Here is a 20,829-nt window from a genome sequence, read left to right as displayed (position 1 = left end):
ATTGATTATTATTGACATATTTGGCAAATATGTACTTAAAAAATAAATTAGACTAGTGGACTGAACTTCTAAGTAAAATTAAATTGTTCGAATAATTATTACAAAAGTAGTGTCGACACAATCAGCTCATAATAGGCATAAGTATCCAATAGTATACCTATTATTAATTAGTAAGTGCACATATCAGTTCATTTTCACCAACAGCACCGAATATCCATATACTTAGGTAGTACTAATAGTAGTAGTGCCTACTACATATATCATAGGCTCATATGTCAAAAGAAATAGTAACGGAAATAAATCCCAACATTAAATACCTGCTTATTAATAGTTTACTTTTAATCCAGTTTACCCGGTCACATATTATTGACGCTTATCATCATGAAGATCTATTAACATCCTAATAGCAATGCAAATAAAAAGTAACAAATATAATAATCATATCTATAGAATGGTCTTAAGTTCTGGTACATAAACATGAAAAGGTAAACATCAGTATATTTGAGCGATCAAATTTTATAGAGATCTCGTAACTTACACTTTGGTATATTCCCAATAGTTTTCTCACTTTTAATTTATGCCAATAACCTAACCTGTACCTAATTATCTAATAAATTATTTAGTTCACATTGGATACAAATCTTAAAATACCTACGACATTTAAAAAAAACATTTCTACCTTTTGGGCCTCGGCCACGGAACCCAAGCTCCCAGCGAGCGTGCAAGGTCGGAGCGTGATTCGGTGCTCCTGGGGTTAGGTTTTTATATGTATATATTTCCGACAACTACTAAACTATATGTTCGACTATCAAATTAGCTATATGAACTATGTCCATCAACTACATATCCAAACGATATATTATACTTTCAAAAATAACTCTTAGTCTTAGGAAATCTGACATACAATGAAAGTGAAAATGCTAAAAAAGTTGTCTTACAATAGGATCTGATCTGATCTGATCTTATGACGTTATTGGCGTCAGCATTTGTTAAAACTTTTTATTTCCAAATTAAGTTGTAGATAGATATTCTCGGGTACAGTAGGTTATTGGCATAAATCGTTACTTATCTAATTAGTATTGAATGTCATGGAGAGAAGTCAGCAGGGGCGGGCTTATATGGTGTCGACACCCCCGCCGTTCAGCTTGTTGCCGTACTCGCTTAGCACCTGAAAATTTATAAAAAATGTTAATAATTGCGTCGAAAATGGAACGAATACAAGGACGAAATAGGTATGCAACGAATGGGCAAGTACTTTTGTTCCCAAAAAATCTAAACAATTAAAAATTTAAATGAAATTTAAACAACTTGCCTACGGAATGATAAGCCAAGAATCTAAATACATAGCTAGGTTTCATCCTTATGTAATAACCGTTTGAACGCGATTTCTTAGTCACACACGTATTGTTTGTCAGATGGAAGGTTGGTATTAAATTTTGATTTATCCTAACCCAAAAGCGAGCTGGCTCAAAAGGTTTATTGGTCTAAGAAAAAACGTCACAACTAAATTGTCAAACGCCAACTTTTGCACTATTTTTTTCTCAGTTATTATACCTGTTCTACTATTAATGGCGCTTTGCTACTAGGTACTACTAACTACTAACCTTATACAGGAAGACATAGTGGTGTCGGTTGGAGAGCGAGTGCGGGCGCTGCGCGCGCAGCTCGCGCACGACGCGCGGCACGTCGGCCGCGTGCGCCGTGAGCGCGCGCGCACACACGTCCAGCGCGATCAGCGCGCACGAGCGCCCCGCGCCGCTTGCGCATACCACCGTACATGGTCGGACTCCTGGACAGATAACTCATAATGTATATTTTAATGACATCAACATAATAATATGTAACTTAATTGGTATTAACTTTTCATGTTTCATACACTTTTCATTTAAATTCCGTTAGCAGACGTGTCTTCTTGAAGTGCTGATTACAAAATAATAAACCTGACGAAACCTGAGGTGGATGAGCTTATTGTAATGTGACGAAGCCTGCGCTGTGGATGTGTGGCTTTTTTTTTTGGTTAATAATTTTTTTCAATAAGAATAGTCAAAAAAAAACTTTTAATGCAATAATTATAGAGTAGGGCATTGTTAGTTGGTCAGCTGCATCATCATCTACCTTAAACGACAAGACGAAATCTGTATATCTATCGGTTGTTGAACCATACCTTCCACCTCAGACGCAGCTTTCATCCTGGTGAGCGTGACATTGGTAATGGTACCTCGGCGCATCGTCTCCTCGAACTTGGCTGGAGAATACACGTTCACGCCGTTAGACTGCCATCTTCAGTTGCTACTGGTTGCTGAACCTTACCTTCCGCCACAGACACAACCTTCGTCCTACTGAACGTGCCACCAGTAACTCGCCTCACCGCATCTTCTATAGTCTGGTCAGCATACTTCTAACTCAGTTTACTGGTTGCTGAACTTTACTTTCCACCATTATATACAGCCTTCATCCGGCTGAGCGTGCCGAGCGTGCGAGCGTGACTCACCTCATTGCGTCATCTCTACCGTGGCCCGAGAGGCAAAATCTATTTATCTGTACCTTCCACTTCAGACGCAGCCTTCATCCTGCTGAGCGTGCCGTTGGTAGCTTGCCCTCGTCGCATCATCTCCTCGGCCTTAGCCGGCGAGTATACGTTCACGCCGTTGCCGGGGCTGCCCTCTTCTCGGAGCTTGGACAGGTTGCCGTAGGAGGAACGGCTGCCGTCGCCGTAAATTACTTCTACACCTAGAATATTAAGTCACGATTGATTTTTTCTACTTATTGAACACCAACAGCGCCAGGATTTCCCGTAGTTAAAGCGTAATTTAGAGGGATTTAGGAGGGATAATTATATTATATATCATTGACTTAATATGCTATTATTTAGTCGCATATCGTACGTAATAAAGATTCAGGTACATAGGTGTACATTCTATTCTTTATAGAAAACTAGATTTGAAAAACCTTTGTAGAATAGTTTTTAAAAATGAACTATGTTTACTGATCGTATTTAACAGTTTTCTATCATTTAACTTTGTAGATTATTTGCTAGAAATGCCAAAAAAATCTCAAAAACTTACCTTCTTCATCATATTCTTTGGCTGACTGCGAAACTTTCATATAACTCCTCATTTCCGAAAGGAAATCCAGCACCGAGTCATAATCATCAGGGACTCCCTTCGCCGGCCAGAAGTACCAGAGGTGCGTGACCTCCCTCCACGTCCTGGTCGTCAGGTTGATGAGCTGGACGCTGGAGACGGCGTATTTGTCGCGCTGTTCGCGTTTCTTGAGCATGATCTGGAACTCGCCGAAGGTCCGCTTGTTGTCCGACACTTCTGATGGAGGAAGGTATTCGTAGCATTTTTCCTGGAATGACATAAGAGCAATTCGTTATTATGCCGGATCGATAAAATCAGAGCGTATAGGTTATCAAAATAAGCGATGGGATTCTTTGTCGCTTCATGTGCTTGATAGTTAGGTAGTATTGAGATAAAGAGCCAAGATGACAGTCGCAGAAAAACAAAACGCTGTTTGTCTCTATCGCACTAATATGAAAGAGTGATAGAGAGACAATAACGTTTCTCTCGTTATCTGCAAACATTGTCATTTTGGCTAGGCCCCCAGTTACTCGTAATAATGCCAAGTATGACGGTTCATATAGGACCTCCGCGAGAAAGAGCGTTGTCTCCTTCTGAGCTAATAACTCTAAACACTTACGGCGCGATCAGAATGTTCGTTTCCAGAGCTAAGAATCCCGTACGACGTACGGACGTACCCATCACCTATTACATTCGCACCTATTTCGGCAGGAGAGGATGGCTAGCGATTCATTTAGAACGCCTTTCCTCAGCTTTAATTCACAACCTACGACTTTATTCAAAACTAAATTCCTTTGAATGGTATACTCACAACACCGTTCTCCATGTACTCCGTCAGCATGACGATGACGCGCGAGTTCTGCTCCCACACCATGCGCCAAAAGTCCGCTACGGTGTTGGGCAGCGGCGCCTGGCACGCGATGTAGTAGTTCTTGATGTTGCCCGGACCCTGTAATTTATAGAATGTAGATTTTATAAACAATTAATGTTGCAACTTAACACTCCAAAACGAAGCAAGCAACAATGAAAATGTTAAAAAATATATACACATAACTAGTGTAACTAGTTCATTTCTCTAATCTTAACTGTACTAACTTCACAATCCTTAGCAATGAGAAAATATGGAAAAAGAAGAAAATATGTGTCTACCTACTGCTACTTACATAGATATTTATACCATTGAGGGTCGAATACCTCTCTTTTTCTTTACAAATTAGGTATGTAGGTTTTCTCACCAACTAGAAGCTGATGATAGAAGACATGAACCAAAAGTTAAGATTTCTTTTACTCACCGTTATGTAATTAGCATTAATATACTCCGACGTGGGATCGTTCCCAACCCTCTTGAGCGGCACCCTGGTCTCTGGCAGCGGCAGAACATTGGAGTATCTGTTCTTGTCTTCGCACCCTAGAGGAACTTCATCAGGTCGGACGGTGATCGAGGGAATCTCCGCGAATTCGGTGCTCATGGATTCCATGTCCAGGGCGAAGTTTGCCAGCGCTGCGTAGTTCATAGGGTGGGATGTCACCTAGAATTAAGAAGAAAAGATCAGTTAGGCCTTATTTAAAAAAAATATGTTTATGACCAATACTAGTGCAGTACAATATAATTAGCCTCGTCACTATACGAGTATTTGCCTTAACTTCGTTTCCTGGCTATTAGCGTCGGGTGTACAATGCTGACGGGTCACTAGATGCCTGGACTGGAGGCAGAATTCTTCATCATCATCATTTGCCTTTCCAACGCTGAAGTCGCTGACGCTTTTCAAGCTGTACGTTTACAAGCACAAAACTGAAGTATCAGTCAACCAGAACTCTTTTTGTCGTAGCACCTTTTACAAGTAGCTGGTGGTTGGCCCTTGCGGCGTGAAAAACTGGCGCTCTTCAATCAGGCCAATCAGCCACCTCATCAATTCCTCACCTCATCATCATACGCCGGATTCCCATAGCTCCTTTTGCTAGCCCTTAGCCTCTGGTTGCCCTTGCGATGTCCGACGCTGACGCTGTCCAAGCTGTACGCGTCCAAAGACACCGGGGTACAACGCTGCGCGTACACCCCCCGCCGCCCGCGTCGACGTACCACCAGCTGGAAATAGGGTACCTGGTATTATGCTTCGTTATAAATTCAGTGTACAGATGCCAACAAATTCTTCACAAAAAACAAAAGCTGAACACGCGAGAGCGTCAGCTAATACCTGCCTGGACAAATTTTTAGCGGAATAGGCCTGGCGAAACACTAAGCTCGCTTCAAAGAATATAGCGCTGCTGTGCTACATAGTGCTGTGTAATTACGCATATAAATGATTGATATATTCATTCAATTTGTTTTATATTACGGTTGTATGTTTGATGGCAACTGTACAAGCACTGGAATTACCAAACCCCAGAAAAAGAAGAAAAAAAAATTTTAGTCGAAAATCACAAAAATTTGAATTTCGATCAGATGGCGCCAATACCTTTGGCCTACTCTCGTATACAGGGCGTTGATGGTTTCGTTTATTATTTAATAATTTTAACGCATATCAGTGAAAGAACATGGGTCAAAATAATAAAAATAATTAATGCAAATAAAAAAAATCATTTATTCATATTTTAATACATTTTATCGTATTTTTATAAATCTTCATTTTTAGTTTTAAAGTGTGTCGATAGATGGCAGTAAATTTACCGTGGTTACAAAATTTACTATGACAGTACCGCTCTATCCTATTATATCCTCTTTGGTCTCGCCCAAACTGAAAATGTCAAGATGAAAACAAGTATATGGCATAGAGAGGTAAATAATATAGACTGGTAAGTTACTTAACGGGGGCCCTGTAAATGTTTATTGAAGAGTTTCTTATGTGTTCTACAATTGTTTTTGGGGTTACCTACCTGTTTCAACGTAGATATAAATCGTTATCCTGGGTCTATGCTTATCAAAACCGGAAAATACAGTCCCTGAATCAACCCTGAATGTCCAGTGGTTTTTTATTTTATTTCGCGCACGCATTTAGTCTGCTGCGATTTTGAGTGCCCAATTAACACTTGAACAGTCTGGGCTATAATGAAGAAATTGATAATTCAATGAATACCTATATTAGGTAATCCGTATTTTTGGACATTAAGATTTTTATTCTAGAAAGTTTCTAGACTATACATATATAGTATACTAATACTATATATAGTATTTTTTTATACAATTTTGGTGTTTGACGATCCTTCTTGTGAAATTCTTATTAAGTATTAAGTTTGACATATCTATAATAATTGAATGTTTTTAAGAACAACAATAACTGCATCAATAAATTGCTCTGATATTTAGATTAAGGTAATATTTGTAAAACTTGACAATTTAAAAGTGCTTGTTGCCAGGCCCATTTGAATAAAGAATATATTGACTGAGTTTATCAAAATCGCTGCAGACTTATCTTGGTCTAACTCTATTGATTTGATGTTTATGTACCTAATATTACTCCCAGCGCATCTCGCACGTAATAGAATAAAAACCAGACAAGTGAGAGTCGGACTCGCCCACCGAGGGTTCCGTACTTTTTAGTATCTGTTGTTGTAGCGGCAACAGAAATACACCATCTGTGAAAATTTCAACTGTCTAGCTTTCACGGTTCATGAGATACAGCCTGGTGACAGACAGACGGACAGCGGAGTCTTAGTAATAGAGTCCCGTTTTTACCCTTTGGGTACTAACCCTAAAAGTAGGTACGAGTGATAAATACGGCCTAATAATAATAACAAAATTACATTAAATGCACGGTCGAATCGGTCCTTACTTACAAAATGATGTGTTTGCATTTAGCGCTAAGCGAAACTATGAACAATTCGATAGGTACTTTGTTGCAATGTTTTGGAACCAAATTTCAACTCGAGATAAACAGAGAACAACGAACCGTTATGGTATTGTACGAAGCGGATGCTATAAAGTATTCAGCTGATAGATTATCGCAACGTGGCGTTTTATATAAGACAAAACGGGACAAAAACCTACATTAACCTTTTTTTGGACGCCGATGACCGATATAGGTATACGCACCGAAATAGGTTCAACGCCATCGACCGATTAATCGGTCATGGACCACAGAGCAACATAGACCTACGTGCATATTCATAAAGTTCAATTTCAGTTTTGACACTTCGGTGTAGTGGCGTCTGGATGACAGCTTTTGTGTTTGACACGGCGTCGAGAAAAGAAAATTAATAATCATGATCACTGGACAAATACGGTGGCCATGTCGTAAAAAAATATGTTTTTCTTTACATTTGAAATTGCGCCTGCCTAGGCCTGCCTTTTTGAGTAAAAAACTGTTGATAAATGCATTCAGCATCAGCATCAAAAGTAGCAGATGAAACAAGCCATCCTGGAATACTTTTCCAAATATGGATAAATCATTACAGTTTTCGTTCAACACTTTTGGCGTGTAATCTGATCCGCTACTTTGATGCTGACAGTACTGATACATCGGAGCGGCAAAAAACACGTAAACACGCCTCTATTATCAATGCGTTAAAGTGTATGTTTTGAGCACCTTGGCCGTTCCGATATATCTGGTGGTGAATTCACAAACATAGCTTCATATATTCATAGCTTTGTAGACTATGCTACAAAGAAGTAATTCAAAGCTCATGAAGGTATGAAAAATTCTTGGTGTAATCGTTAATTATTAGAGCTGTCAACAAATTCTTAAAAATGCTTACGAACGTCTGAGTGGGCCGTGAGAAGCCATCGGAGACTCAGCGCTTAGTACCACTTATAACTAAGTAATTTATGAAGTGCCCTAGTAAAGGCCGCTGTCCATTGTTGTATTGTATAAGATACGAAATATCGTTTTAGTTTTTGGAAGATAAAGACACAGTCCTAATAGCTGAGTATTATGCGGATTATTTAGAATGCATGTTTTAAAATGCCCAGACATTTTAATTTTTTTTTATTGTAGGTTTTAGGGCAATATTTATCTGATTGTTAAAAATTTATTATTTTTTAATTACAAAATATTAAATTGTATAAAATTAAGGAATAGTTTAATCACTATCATAATAATTATAATTTATTTAAATATTATTAACAGTACAATGGGGGCCGTAATGCTACACGTCATTCTCTAACAAATCTGATTTTTTATCCAAAAGTTACCTACATAAATGACTAAAATTACCAATCTGCCGTTACTAAAAGCAATTTAGCTCCAATTTGGTCGTCCCTTCTTTAGCAAAATATCTAATGGGTACCTACCTAATATCTATAACCTAACACTAGTAACAGTAACAACTAAGGTCATCAACAAGGTTAAAGGGATCGTGCATGAAATGTAGGAAAGGTAGCACAGAAGCCTCCTGTTTATTGTATGTGAATGTCAAGTTTAAGTTTTCGATTTAGGCCACATAATGGCAGTCCTTATAACGCACAACATGGTAAGCTCACACGGCAGCTGAGCAGCATCGGTATATTGGCGTAAAGAGACAATGTAAAGTTATAATTTCTTGACCACTCACTCGGATTATGGAAACGCGCCGTCGGTCCGTCATCGAGCTTTGTTTATAATTCGCGTTGTAAAAACATCCTCCGAGCGATACGGCGACACTTACGCTTAGCGAAATAATGGGTACAGACCGAAGAAATTACAGGGCAGTTAGGGATGTGCCAAAATAAAGTCCGTATTCGTTCGATATATAATTATTTATGTGATGCCTATACCTAATAAGTGAATTTTTCTTTAATTTATATTTGTTTTCAGATATATAAACATCAGTCGACAGCGGACTCACAAAAACCGACTGAAAACAATTTAAGTAAGTATAGTTTCTATGAATTAGAGCTTCATCAGAGAACGTTTCTTACCATATCTATGTTGGCCTACCTACCTACCACTACCTACCACCTACTGATTGAAATTATTATTATTTATATATACCACTCAAAAGAAAGAAGCCTAAGCCTAAGAATTTTAATCATCACAGGAAAACAAATTTTATGTTTATTTTTATAAGTTTTAATAACAACCAAAGGCTTGTTTTACTATTTAAAAAAAATGCAGGATGTTTTGTGAAAAATACAAGATGTGTACAATGTACGATTGGATGGGAATTGGCTATCTTTTCCGGCCACCAAAAATCTAGATCCCACGAATTATAAATTACCAATTACACTTTTTTTAATTCAAGGGTAAGATCTTCAGTGCTTATCAGAATGAAAATTCTAAAATTATATTGTCTACAAAAAAAATCCGCTGGCATTAGATTTTTTTGGAGGTCAGAAAAGATAGTTAACTATCTAAGCTATCTGACATTTAAATTTGGCAAACGAGGCACCAAATACCCTGTTTTCACGTTGTGCTTTTTACGTAACGTTCAAACTTATTGGCTCTTATTTTCTTTTGAATATGTAGTATCATCGCCCTTGCAAAATAGCTCTATATCCGGTAACTAGTAATAATTCCAAATTCAAACATTTTAGCACCTACCCTTGACAAAATTATATATCCGCAAAGATAGATATAACTCCGTAATAGATGTATACAGTCTAAGGAAAAAACGTGCCTCGAAAATCAATAAAATTTGATTCTCGTTCAGAGGGCGCTACTAGCTTTGGCTTACTGTCGTATAGATGGCGTTGACGGTTTCGTTTGTTATTTAACAATTTTAACGCATATCAGTGAAAGAACATGGGTCAAAATCATAAAAATAATTAATGCAAATAAAAAAAATCATTTATCCATATTTAAAAACATTTTATCGTATTTTTATAAATATTTATTTTTAGTTTTAAAGTGTGTCGACAGATGGCAGTGAATTTACTGGGGTTACAAAATTTACTATGACAGTACCGCTCTAGTATAAGTTACTCTATGATATCCGCTTAAAATAACCATCGCTGGTATCACAAATCCTTTACACACACACAATCAAATCGATCCGTTTAAGATAATTGGACACACAAAACCATCCTTACATTTTCCTTTCATCGCTTCCATTCCATCCCTATAAAAGCTCGCGGCAGCACTTTCGTGCAGCCATGCCTGCGCGTGCGCTGCCCTAGGACCCGCCCAGCGCCCTGCTCGCTTGCGCATAGCGCCCACATCCACGTAACATATCGCGCGGCAAGCACTGCTCCCAAAATAATACCAATTTTTATATTCCTAAATAATTTTGACACTTTTACTAATTTACATTTTCTAGTGAATTTCATAAACTTAGTCCCAACTTTTAATTTTTATAATTCTGAATTCATTTGCATATTTCCTTTATTATTTTTGGCTGTTCTAGTAACTTTAATTTTCTAGTAAATTTTAAAAGCTTGGTTCTTACTTTTAGTTTTTATAATTCTGAATTATTTAGCATTTTCTTTTTTTTTTTCTTTGTCAGTGAGTGTTCATTGTAGCTTTTACTAATTAAAAATAAATTTCAGGCGTTAATTGTTTTTAAAATATTGTTTTGGGAGCTATTCATATTGAATAGGTAATTTAAGTTATAATTTGTTCCGTTTTTTTTTTAATATCAGTGCTTCGTGCGTCATAGAAGATGGGTTTGTGGTAAGTTTCTTTATCATTAATTTGTTATTTTCCATATTGGGTACAGTTTTGTACAGTTTTGTTTCTCGTTTTCATAATATTAAAATTATTTTTATTTTATTTTAACAGTAGTATGATTTCCAAAGATATTATTGTAATACAAAATATGGACAACATACCTCTAGAAAAAATAACATTTAGGCTACAAGTATTTGTTACTTTTGAAGAGCTCAGTAACGATTTAAAAATTAGCGTGCGAACAGTATAGGACACATACTTGTATTTATAAACAAGATTTTATCTCATTCATTGCCGCGAATTTGTTAAGTTTCCGTAACTGAAAAAGAGCCTTTAGGTTCACTTTGTTAACCATCCGTCTGTCTGTCTATTGGCCCTCTTTCCCAAAAAGTTATGGTGGAATCAACTTAAAGTTAAATATCGAACAATAGTTCAGTTAGTAGTTAGTTAGTACTGGCTGTAAAAAAAACATATTTCTAAGTCTAATGCGACCAAAAGATACGTCCGTTTAATGTCGCATATTTCATACATAATAGGCCACGGTACCAAACGAAAGAAATACAGGGGCAATAATTCGTGTATAAGCAAATTTTGGCATAGTTGTAGGGAATGGTGTATTAAACAACATACTAAAAGTACCCGAGGGTGGGGGGTGAAGCAAACGGGTAATTTATATTTCTATAATTATATTAATTTCTATAAAAATGATTACCTAGTGACACTCTGAAATTATCAGTGACATATAACTTTAAGTTATACACTATCGACGTTTAGATAGTCGATAAAAAAACATTCACGCGCTACTAAAAAGAAATGTCAGTGCGACAAGATAACGGGGTCTAGACATAACGCTTATAAGAAAATAGGCGTAAACACCATTCCTTCTTATCTCCGAAACTGTTGGGCCTAAAATTATGAAAAATACAGAAAATTGTTATTTACCTTATAACTTACAGGAAAACCTATAAAAAGGTCGTGAGTCGATCTTACAAAGAATAAATAAATCTGTAAAAAAATGTGTTACGTACGGACTCTTGGGGCACGAGTCCGACTCCTACTGTGCCGGTTTCCGTAGCCAAATGGCAAAAAACGGAACCCTTATAGATTCGTCATGTCTGTCTGTCTGTCCGTCCGTATGTCACAGACACTTTTCTCTGAGACTATAAGAACTATACTTCTGAAACTTGGTAAGTAGATGTATTCTGTGAACCGCATTAAGATTTTCGCACAAAAATAGAAAAAAAACAATAAATTTTTGGGGTACTTGGAACTGAACCTCAAAAGAAATTTTTTCATCAAACCCATACGTGTGGGGTATCTATGAATAGGTCTTCAAAAATGATATTGAGGTTTCTAATATCATTTTTTTCTAAACTGAATAGTTTGCGCGAGAGACACTTCCAAAGTGGTAAAATGTGTGTCCCCCCCCCCCTGTAACTTCTAAAATAAGAGAATGATAAAACTGAAAAAATATATGATGTACATTACCATGCAAACTTCCACGAAAATTGGTTTGAACGAGATCTAGTAAGTAGTTTTTTTAATACGTCATAAATCGTAAACCGCAATTTACCTTTTACTCACGTTTCACATAAAAAATACATTGTTAAAATTATGTAATATACGGAACCCTCGGTGCGCGAGTCCGACTCGCACTTGGCCGGTTTTTTTACTTAGGTATCACAAAATACGAAGTCCTTCGCAAAGGTCTACCGCCAACCTGCTGTTCAAGATTTTCGAAAAACCATTAACTATTTATCTTCGTCTCCTATGCTACCAGACAGAATAGTGTCTAACGGCTAGGGTCTAGAGTCTAGATAGGTTAGTTCAAACACTATAATAATTATCGTAGCCGTTACGTACCTCATGACCGACATTCGCGATCGCCCACCGGTTCCCACTAATCATAAACTTATCTGACGTGTCAAATGTCTTCACTTGCAGCTTCGGGTAACCCGCGGAATTTTTATCGACTGATAAACTTCGTCCAACATCACACCAACAATCTCAACTTAAACTCCTACACGACAGAACTCAAATTTGCTTGCAACCGTCGGATTACCTTCATGCCAAGTAAGTTACTTTGTGTTTTACCGTTTGGTATTAGAGTCTATATTGGTTTGCGTTGAACTGCGTCCAGGTTATGTCATTCGTTATCTAACGAGCTTTTAGCAGAATGCCCTTATGCAGATTGAGTTACTTCTGATTATGGCGGCATTCAAGCGAACATGTCGTTTTTAACCGTTAAGTACCGTTTATCTGAGCAAAGGTATCAAAAAGTTCAGTTACCAAGCTCTGTAAAAAAATCTTTCTAGGATGCCAATATTTACACGATTTAGCTTTACTACTTGAAAGAATAAAATAAAATAATTTAATTTCAATGGATTAAATAAATATTCGGGGAATTTAAATATAAATTAAGATTACTACGTCACCTCACATCCTATCTATGACAACGTTACGTTATATGGGAAACTCATTTAATTGTGTAGGAATACCTTTTTCAATAGGATTTATTTATTTTTGTTTACATGTATACAATACTTTTAGTTTCATATTCGTTGTATTTGTTAAACAATCAATTATCACACTAAATAAATGTATTTCTAGCGCCGAATTCAAACTTATATTTTTCCTAATATTTTCAGGACTAGTCAACAAGCAGAGCAGTAACCTGGTTCAAACGACAAGAGAAAATGTAAGTAGGTACTTATACATAAAAATAAAATCCCTTCTAAGCCGTAGGGCTTATAAAACATTTTGGTTAAATATATAGTAGATGGACTGATGACCTGGTAAAAGTCGCGGGAGTCCGCTGGATGCGCGTGGCTCAAGACCGGTCATTGTGGCACTCTTTGGGGGAGGCCTATGTCCAACAGTGGACGTCCTCTGGCTGATATGATGATGATGATGATGAGATAGTAGTGAACAATTTATCACTATAAATTGGACGCAAAAAATATGTACTATAAAAAATACAAGACCTCAATTTTTTTAAATATTTTGATATATATACCATTCTATTCCATACATTTTTATGAAAAATTAATTGTAAGGCAAGTATATGTGTGTCGCTTAACTTCAAACTCGGGTAAGTATATCCTTTCGACCCTAAATCGCAGTTAAGCGACTCATGTATAGGTACATAAACGCAATATTTCACCGTCTAAATAGCAATTTTCTTTTTTCTATACAACTTCAATACGGCTTCAACCTAAGCGTGACGTCACGATCTAGAACTGTTTAGTAAGGGGCGTTTCGTGCATTGTGATTGTCAGACTTTAACTGTCATTACTGAATTTTGTATAATTGCTTTAAAGCAATGGGTCCCATATAGACATTTGATCCTCAAAACAAACCGGATCGACTGATATCATTACAAAAAAGCTTGTCATCAAGCCTAAACCGCCGAAAATGAATGAATGTCATGGAAATCATAATGTATGCAAACCAAACAAAGCCAATGTTTAATAAAACTCTATAATATTTCAGTTTTTGGCAGAAGATTTGAACCTAGTCTGCAATGGTCTCCAAAGTAGTGAACGTAATTTATCGTGAGGCAGACCTATAGATATTATGCTCATTACTTTGGATATCTTGTACGAACATACACCGAATACTGAAGATAAAATGAGAAGAGATACAGAAAACGAGAAAATGAAAAGAGAAGACAGCGCCGGGCCCCGGTAAAGAAAGAAGAACGAAGGTGGATTAATACAGGTAACATTTAAATTTCTGTGTTGTGTGTGATTGTTTATACTGTATCTTGTGTTATTTAGATCCTATTGTAATGTTTTCAGGGTTATACATGACCATTTGTCCAATAATATGCTTGCAATTTTACAAACATGCTAAACATAAAAGCATACCCTATAATGAAGGGTTTCTTGAGCTTTTTGCAGTCACGGACCACTTTAACAATTTAAACAATTCCACGGATCCCGGTCAAAAAATATTGTAAGAAAAATATTAAAGCCTTATTTCTATTTTAAAATTTACTTTTGTTATTAGTTTCATTACACTTAGGTCTTGTCAAGTTTACTACAAGATTTCCTAATACGTATGTTTACAGTACGTAACTGACCTACTGCGGACCCCTGATAAACATGCTACGAACCCCTAATAGGGAGTCCGTTAACCCCACTTTAAGAAACCCTGCTATAAAGGATATAGCATCAACTATGAAACGTAAACACAAATCCTGTAAAATAAGTATTTAAGATCAGTTTTTAGACACACTGGCAACATTTTACCTTAAACTAGAGTCATAGAGCAGCTTAGGTTTGAATTTTCTTTCATTTAGGTCGGTTCTAAAAGTAATGGCTCCATAGTCCATACTGTCCATGATTGGAGATAAAACACACAGTTTTAATTTGTTATTTATGAGAAACCAATTGTTGTATATATCATGAAACACGTCTTTTAACGCAAAAAATACTCCAAATCTTCTTTAAGATATTTCAATTCAATTCAATTCAATGTTTTATTGATACAATATACATTTTACACGTCAAATTTACAAAAGTACATATACAGATTGTACATTGGTAATGTTACTATAGAGACTTAAATTAAATAAATGGAGATACACTATTTTTTCTGTCCAATGATAAATGCTCACCTACTGAAAAAGTATGTACCTACTTACCTACTGAATAGTAATTCGGTTTTATTTTTACGTAATCTGTAGTTAAATTCCGATTTAAATAATAAAATGCGTTTTTTTACGTATGTATGGTACCTATCTTTCGGATCCTTCCACTTCCACTGAAATGATGATATCCATTCGTTTTTTTGGTTTGCACATAAAGTGGAAAGTATAACTCAAAAACGTTAGAAATGCCTCTCGCATGTGACAAAAGTAAACTTTTTTAATTTTGACGTGAATTCTATTTCATGAATTTAATTTTTACAACTTCAAAGTCAGCACTATAAAGTCAATAATATACCTATGAAGGGACCGGCGACCGGTAGGTACACCAAGCTGGCACGGCCCAGCTCGCTGTACATTTATTGCATATATCCTTTCCTATCTTGTATTGTTTAGTCTATCGAAATGTTATAGGTAGCATTATTCAATGATGACTCACAACTCATTCACAATGAGTGACTTAGATAGCCAGACCTATACACGGTGTTTTTTTAAAGTCCGTTAATTTCAAATGTGCATTCCTTAGCCTCAAGTTAAGCAATTTTCTCAAAGAAACCGTTATTCTAATTAACTCCATTTTTGAGATAATCAATTTTTTTTTATTACATCCCTATAAATCCCCTACGATCCGTGTACACTTGCCTTTGAGCCTGTTTACATATTGATTAGTGTTTAGTATGAGTTTATTCATTTGCTACTCAACGCAAGTAATATCTCGGACAATTGATATTCGAAATGTCATTGATAGGTCATAGTTTTCAATTGTTTGGTGGGTATAAATGGGCGTTTTCTAAAATAAACATTAAAACCTAATTCTTTCAAATCTGGACATTCTTAGGCTCATTCTACTCAGAATCGACAGCATTCTCCATCCTGAAATTAAAGAAAGATGTCCCAAAATGTCCACTTCATTACGTCACGTTTTAGTGTGAAATTTTTTTTCGCTTGTATGTGCGTGACGTAGTGGAATGTACAATTTTCATACAAAATTTTGGGACACTTAGTTTTTATCATCAGGATTGAACACGGATTGAATATGCTAGTGATTCTGAGTTGAAAGAACCCAAAATCACCAGGATCTGTGAGAATCAGGTTTTCAATATTTATTTTAGAAAACACCCAAATATAATGTCCCGTGTTACAACAACGCTATTAAATAGTTTTTACAAAACCTTAAATGTATTTAGCCATTTCCCGAAGCTGTATAATATTTAGGAAGAAAAAGTATTTTCATTAGATCCAAGTAGGATAGTTTAAGAAATCGGTATATGTATATAAAATGCTTACCAATAATCCAATAAGCAGTATCAAGGCTATAACTCCAATAGTGCTGACGGCGATAGCAACCGCGGCTCCCGAGCCCGCCTCCTCCATCGGCGTGAGTCGCTCCGTCGTCACATCGCCGTAGCTCGACACGTCCTCCAACTCGCCGATCGACTTCGTCCCCAACTCTGTCGTCGTTTCTACGTCAACTTCTGTTTCCGCAATTTTCTCTACAGGTACAGTTGACACTTGAGATGTTGTTGTTTCTTCTTCTGATGTTGTTTCTTTCCTCTCTTCTGTAGTTGGAGCTGGAGTTGTAGTAGTAGTTGTCGTGGTTGTTGTTGTTGTTGTTGTAGTGCTAGTACTAGTAGTGGTCGATGAAGATGGAACCATTTTTGTCGTCTCCATAGTTATAACTTCGTTACTGCCGCTGTTATCCTCAGAAATATTTTCTTTCATTGCGCTTGGTTGTGTTTCGGAGACCTTAGTACTTACTTCGGGTTCAGAACTTTCTGTTTGTACTGATTTATCAGTTACTTCAGTGGTAGCTTCAGTTTGCGCAAAGGTAGCTTTTACAATCTCAGTTGTGGTTTCAGTAGGCAATTCTATTTCTGTAATGGCGGCGTGCGTTGCTGGCTGTATCGATGTGGTATCCACAACTTGAGTAGTTGGTGCGGGTGATTCCGATTGTAATTTAGTTAAATTAGCTACTGATAGTGACGACACCTCAATCAATGGTGTTGTTTCCGGAATGTTCGTAGTGAATTCTTCAGCATTATCTGTCGTGGTATAATATTTAGGTCTGTATGTGGTAATAGACCTATCCTCTATTGTAGTTGCTCTTGTTCTAGTCGGAGCCACTGGATGCCATTCACTAGATGTGGATGATTCTACTTTGTCAGTCACAGCTTCTGTAGGAACGTAGGAAAATCTTCTAGTCGTTATTTCATAGTCAGTGGTGGCCGATTCTTCAGTAATTGCCTCAGTAACGACTTCATTATTTTGCTTAGGAGTCTCGTCGAGTGGCGTTGTTACTCCTTTAGGGAACTTAGTAATAGAAGCAAAAGTTCCACCTGAATTTACTTCACTCTTAGTGACTGGTACCCAAGAAGTAACTGGTTCTTTTGCTTTGGTATTATCCTCTGTAACTTCTGTCTCTGTTTTTACTCCTTCAGTGGACGTAATTGGCTGAGGACTATTCTGGACGGAGATATTGCTCTCAGCTGGTAGGCGTTCAGATTTGTTCTCTGTTCGAACAACCTCCGTGTTCATATCAGGGTCAGGTAACGCGTGAGGAAGCACTGGTCGCCAAGGCAACTTGTTTTGGTCGATATCTGTAATCTTTTTGGTAGTAAAGTTATTCACTTCTGGAGTTTGAGTAGTAGTTGTCGAACTCGTAGTAATTTCGTTTTTGTCTGAAAAGCAAAACAACAAGAATTAAATTTTATGTAATTATATAAACATAGATCACTAGATATATTTTGCAATAGACAAATATGAAACTTTAAGAGGTGACCTATCACATTTCTTTTTCATATTTGTCTATTGCAAAACATACCTATCTAGTGACCTATGTATATAGACTATTACAAATTTTTAAATTAGTAATCATATGCTCTTTGTTTAAATAGTCATCAGGTCAGGATCTAATAATGTAGTCTTGGAGAAATCGAGGGAACTAAATATTTTTCAAATTTCAGACCAGTCTATATGGGTGTAGTGAAGTGGGTATTATTTGGTACATATAAGTAGTAACTCTTGCATTTACTTTCAGAAGACACAGAAGGCACCATTTATTCCTATAGAACTGCTGATGGAGACCTTAATATCATTTTGAACTGTTTAGTAGAGATGTTCTTTTGTTGTTACAGATATAAAGTCGTATAAGTACAATTTAATAAACATACTAATTTTCAACATGCATAATTATGAATAAACAATTACGTAAACTCACCTGCAATTTCATTAATTTTTTGCACCTCGTTTTCTTCGACGCTTTTTTGCGTCGAGCTCGTTATATTTGCCGATCCAGGAGGGCTTATTAAGCTAGCAAGTGCCCACGCTGTCAGTGTAGGCGGAATTTCCAGCTCACTGGTGGTCGTCGTCTCCTCCTCCACAGATGTCGCTGTTGTAGTCCCGAACTTCATCGACCCCCTCTTAGACAGCGATGGAATACTGTTGTCAGAAATCGTCTGAGACTGCACCAGCTTCTTCACACCGCTCACATCGCTTTGCAAAACGGGATCTATGTCCGATGATACAGTGGTTAGGACGGTTTTGTTCGACTGTTTTGGACGGACAGTTGTGGTCGTTCTATCTTTAATACTGAAATGCTCCGCGTATATTGTTGTAGGATAAGTAGGTTTCGGATAATTTTTGGTAATATTCCGCCTTGGAGTCATCCACGTTGGTTTTGCTTTTGGTGTCGTGTAATGGAATTTTCTTGTAGAGTTCCGAACATTACGAGTCTGTATATTATCGGCTGTCGGTGTGACGTTGTTAGGAGAATCCTTAGTCCCAGTAAAGCCGTTTAGTCTTTTAGAATACCCTCTATTTCTGCTGGAGAAGCTGTTAGGGAACGGCCTCGTTGTCTTCTCGGTAGATGATATAGAATTTATGGTGGAATAGGGTATTGAACTTGAAGGATTAAAGAAAGGTGACAATGAACTAGAAGATTGTAAAAAGTTAGACACGGTGGATCCCAATTCAGGATCAGGAAATAGCGGTTTTGTGGAAACAGGGAAAAGATTTGACGGAGTTCCTTGTATTGATGCCAACTCATCTTCAGCAGGGGTCTGAACTGTAGGTTCCGAAGGTAATGTGTCATTGTCACAATCATCTTCATTAGAATTGTTTATTGCGTATGTTTCGGTGGAGAGTACGGACATTTCATAATAAACGCTTGTGCCGTGTACATCAGAAAGTTCCTTGTTGTTAGTTCCAGCTCCATCATTGTCAATAAGGCGGGTTTCTTTGGTATTCTTGATAATTATAGTAGACCTATTACCTGGCTTAGTAAGTTTTGGGCTTAAACCTACTTTTTCACTTATATGTACATTTGTTACGTTAGGTGGTGGCGATCTTGCCTTGATAGCATCCAAATTCTTAATAATACTTGAAGATACTTCTTGATATTTTCTATCGAAGAAATCATGTTTAGGCGTGGTCAAGTCAGTATCAAAATCGAAGAAATTCGATTTGTAGGGCGAATCATCATCATCTTTGGGCAGGAAACTAGAAAAGGAGCTAAGTACTGTACTTGTATAATCACTGTACTTATCACTTGGACTTTTTTTAGAATCTTTTCCATGATCATCACCGAAACCAGGTATAGTAAAGAAATTGTTGTCATCAAATTTGCTAGTAAATTTCTCGAATGAGTCCTCATCATCATCTTCCACGCTTTTACTATCTTCCGTAGTGGTACTTGTGCTTACTGGCAATTTCGTTCTCTTATAGTTTCTCATGCTATCCATTATCTGCTCTGGCTTCTTTACTTCCGCCGTCGGAGTCACTATGATCACTCCCGGGATCGTCTCTTCGGTTGAGGTTCTAACCCTTCTCAGAGGGCTTACTGTGGTGGAGCGCGAGTAATAACGAGTCCTTCCTCTTTGTTTGTACTTGGCATTTTTCTCGGTGTGTTCCTCGGAGGCTGAGCCCTTGGGTAGTTCGTTGAGGACGGGGTCGAGGCCCCGGGGCCGGCTGCGCAGCCAGGTGGCGTTGAGCCGGGCGGGCCGGGGCCGGTCGTCGCGGACGGTGCCCGGGGTCGTTTCAAGCGGGAGCGCGTTGCCGCCAGCTGGGGTGCTGCTTAATAGTAGCAGGTATGCTACTAATGCTGCACCTGGAAATATTATGCGTTACGCGTTAGTAAGATTGCATTTTATTATGTCTAAGTTGAGCATCGCTTACACTGAATTATATAATTTGATTTAAAAAGTTAGGGTCTAAATTAGTATTAATCACGATAGTGTGAATTTTATATATAGATTTCTTGTTCGATTGTAGTAGAGATAGAGACAAACTATACGAAAAATAATCTAACATGCCAATTCGAACGTCCACTGACATCAGAATGACATCCATGTCTTTCGGTTATCGAGTATTTCGCTCGTACGCTCAAAGAATTTAATTTCAGTACCTTGTCACAGTGACAATATTATGAGGTCCCTAAGCGACTTTCAAATTGATTGTCACTGTGACAAGGTACGCAATGGTACCGAAATTAAGAGGTTATATTATCTGAGCCCCTTTTCAGATTTGAGAATTTTCAGATTTGTATGCTAGGCGTCTGTTCACGGTGCATTTATTTTAG

The 20,829-nt window shown here is 37.3% G+C and overlaps 1 protein-coding gene across 1 annotated transcript in view; it reads right to left on the bottom strand.

Annotated features, from left to right (window-relative positions):
• Positions 1 to 1,024: 1,024 nt before the first annotated feature.
• LOC134748978 (mucin-2) overlaps positions 1,025 to 20,829 on the bottom strand; it is a 91,121-nt gene continuing 71,316 nt past the window's right edge. Inside the window, exons 4-12 of the mRNA XM_063683846.1 lie at positions 18,472 to 20,358; positions 16,542 to 17,932; positions 5,005 to 5,169; positions 4,376 to 4,612; positions 3,895 to 4,032; positions 3,066 to 3,351; positions 2,545 to 2,730; positions 1,605 to 1,789; positions 1,025 to 1,168 (exon numbers count right to left, since the gene is read on the bottom strand). Of these exons, the coding sequence (XP_063539916.1) occupies positions 1,115 to 1,168; positions 1,605 to 1,789; positions 2,545 to 2,730; positions 3,066 to 3,351; positions 3,895 to 4,032; positions 4,376 to 4,612; positions 5,005 to 5,169; positions 16,542 to 17,932; positions 18,472 to 20,358 (4,529 nt within the window). The 3' untranslated portion in view covers positions 1,025 to 1,114. The remainder of the gene's footprint in view (positions 1,169 to 1,604; positions 1,790 to 2,544; positions 2,731 to 3,065; positions 3,352 to 3,894; positions 4,033 to 4,375; positions 4,613 to 5,004; positions 5,170 to 16,541; positions 17,933 to 18,471; positions 20,359 to 20,829) is intronic.

The sequence above is a fragment of the Cydia strobilella genome, chromosome 17 (genome assembly GCF_947568885.1).
Source record: "Cydia strobilella chromosome 17, ilCydStro3.1, whole genome shotgun sequence".
Taxonomy (NCBI): domain Eukaryota; kingdom Metazoa; phylum Arthropoda; class Insecta; order Lepidoptera; family Tortricidae; genus Cydia; species Cydia strobilella.
The sequence above is the reverse complement of the archived record's forward strand: the minus strand, read 5'-3'. Positions and strand labels throughout refer to the sequence as shown.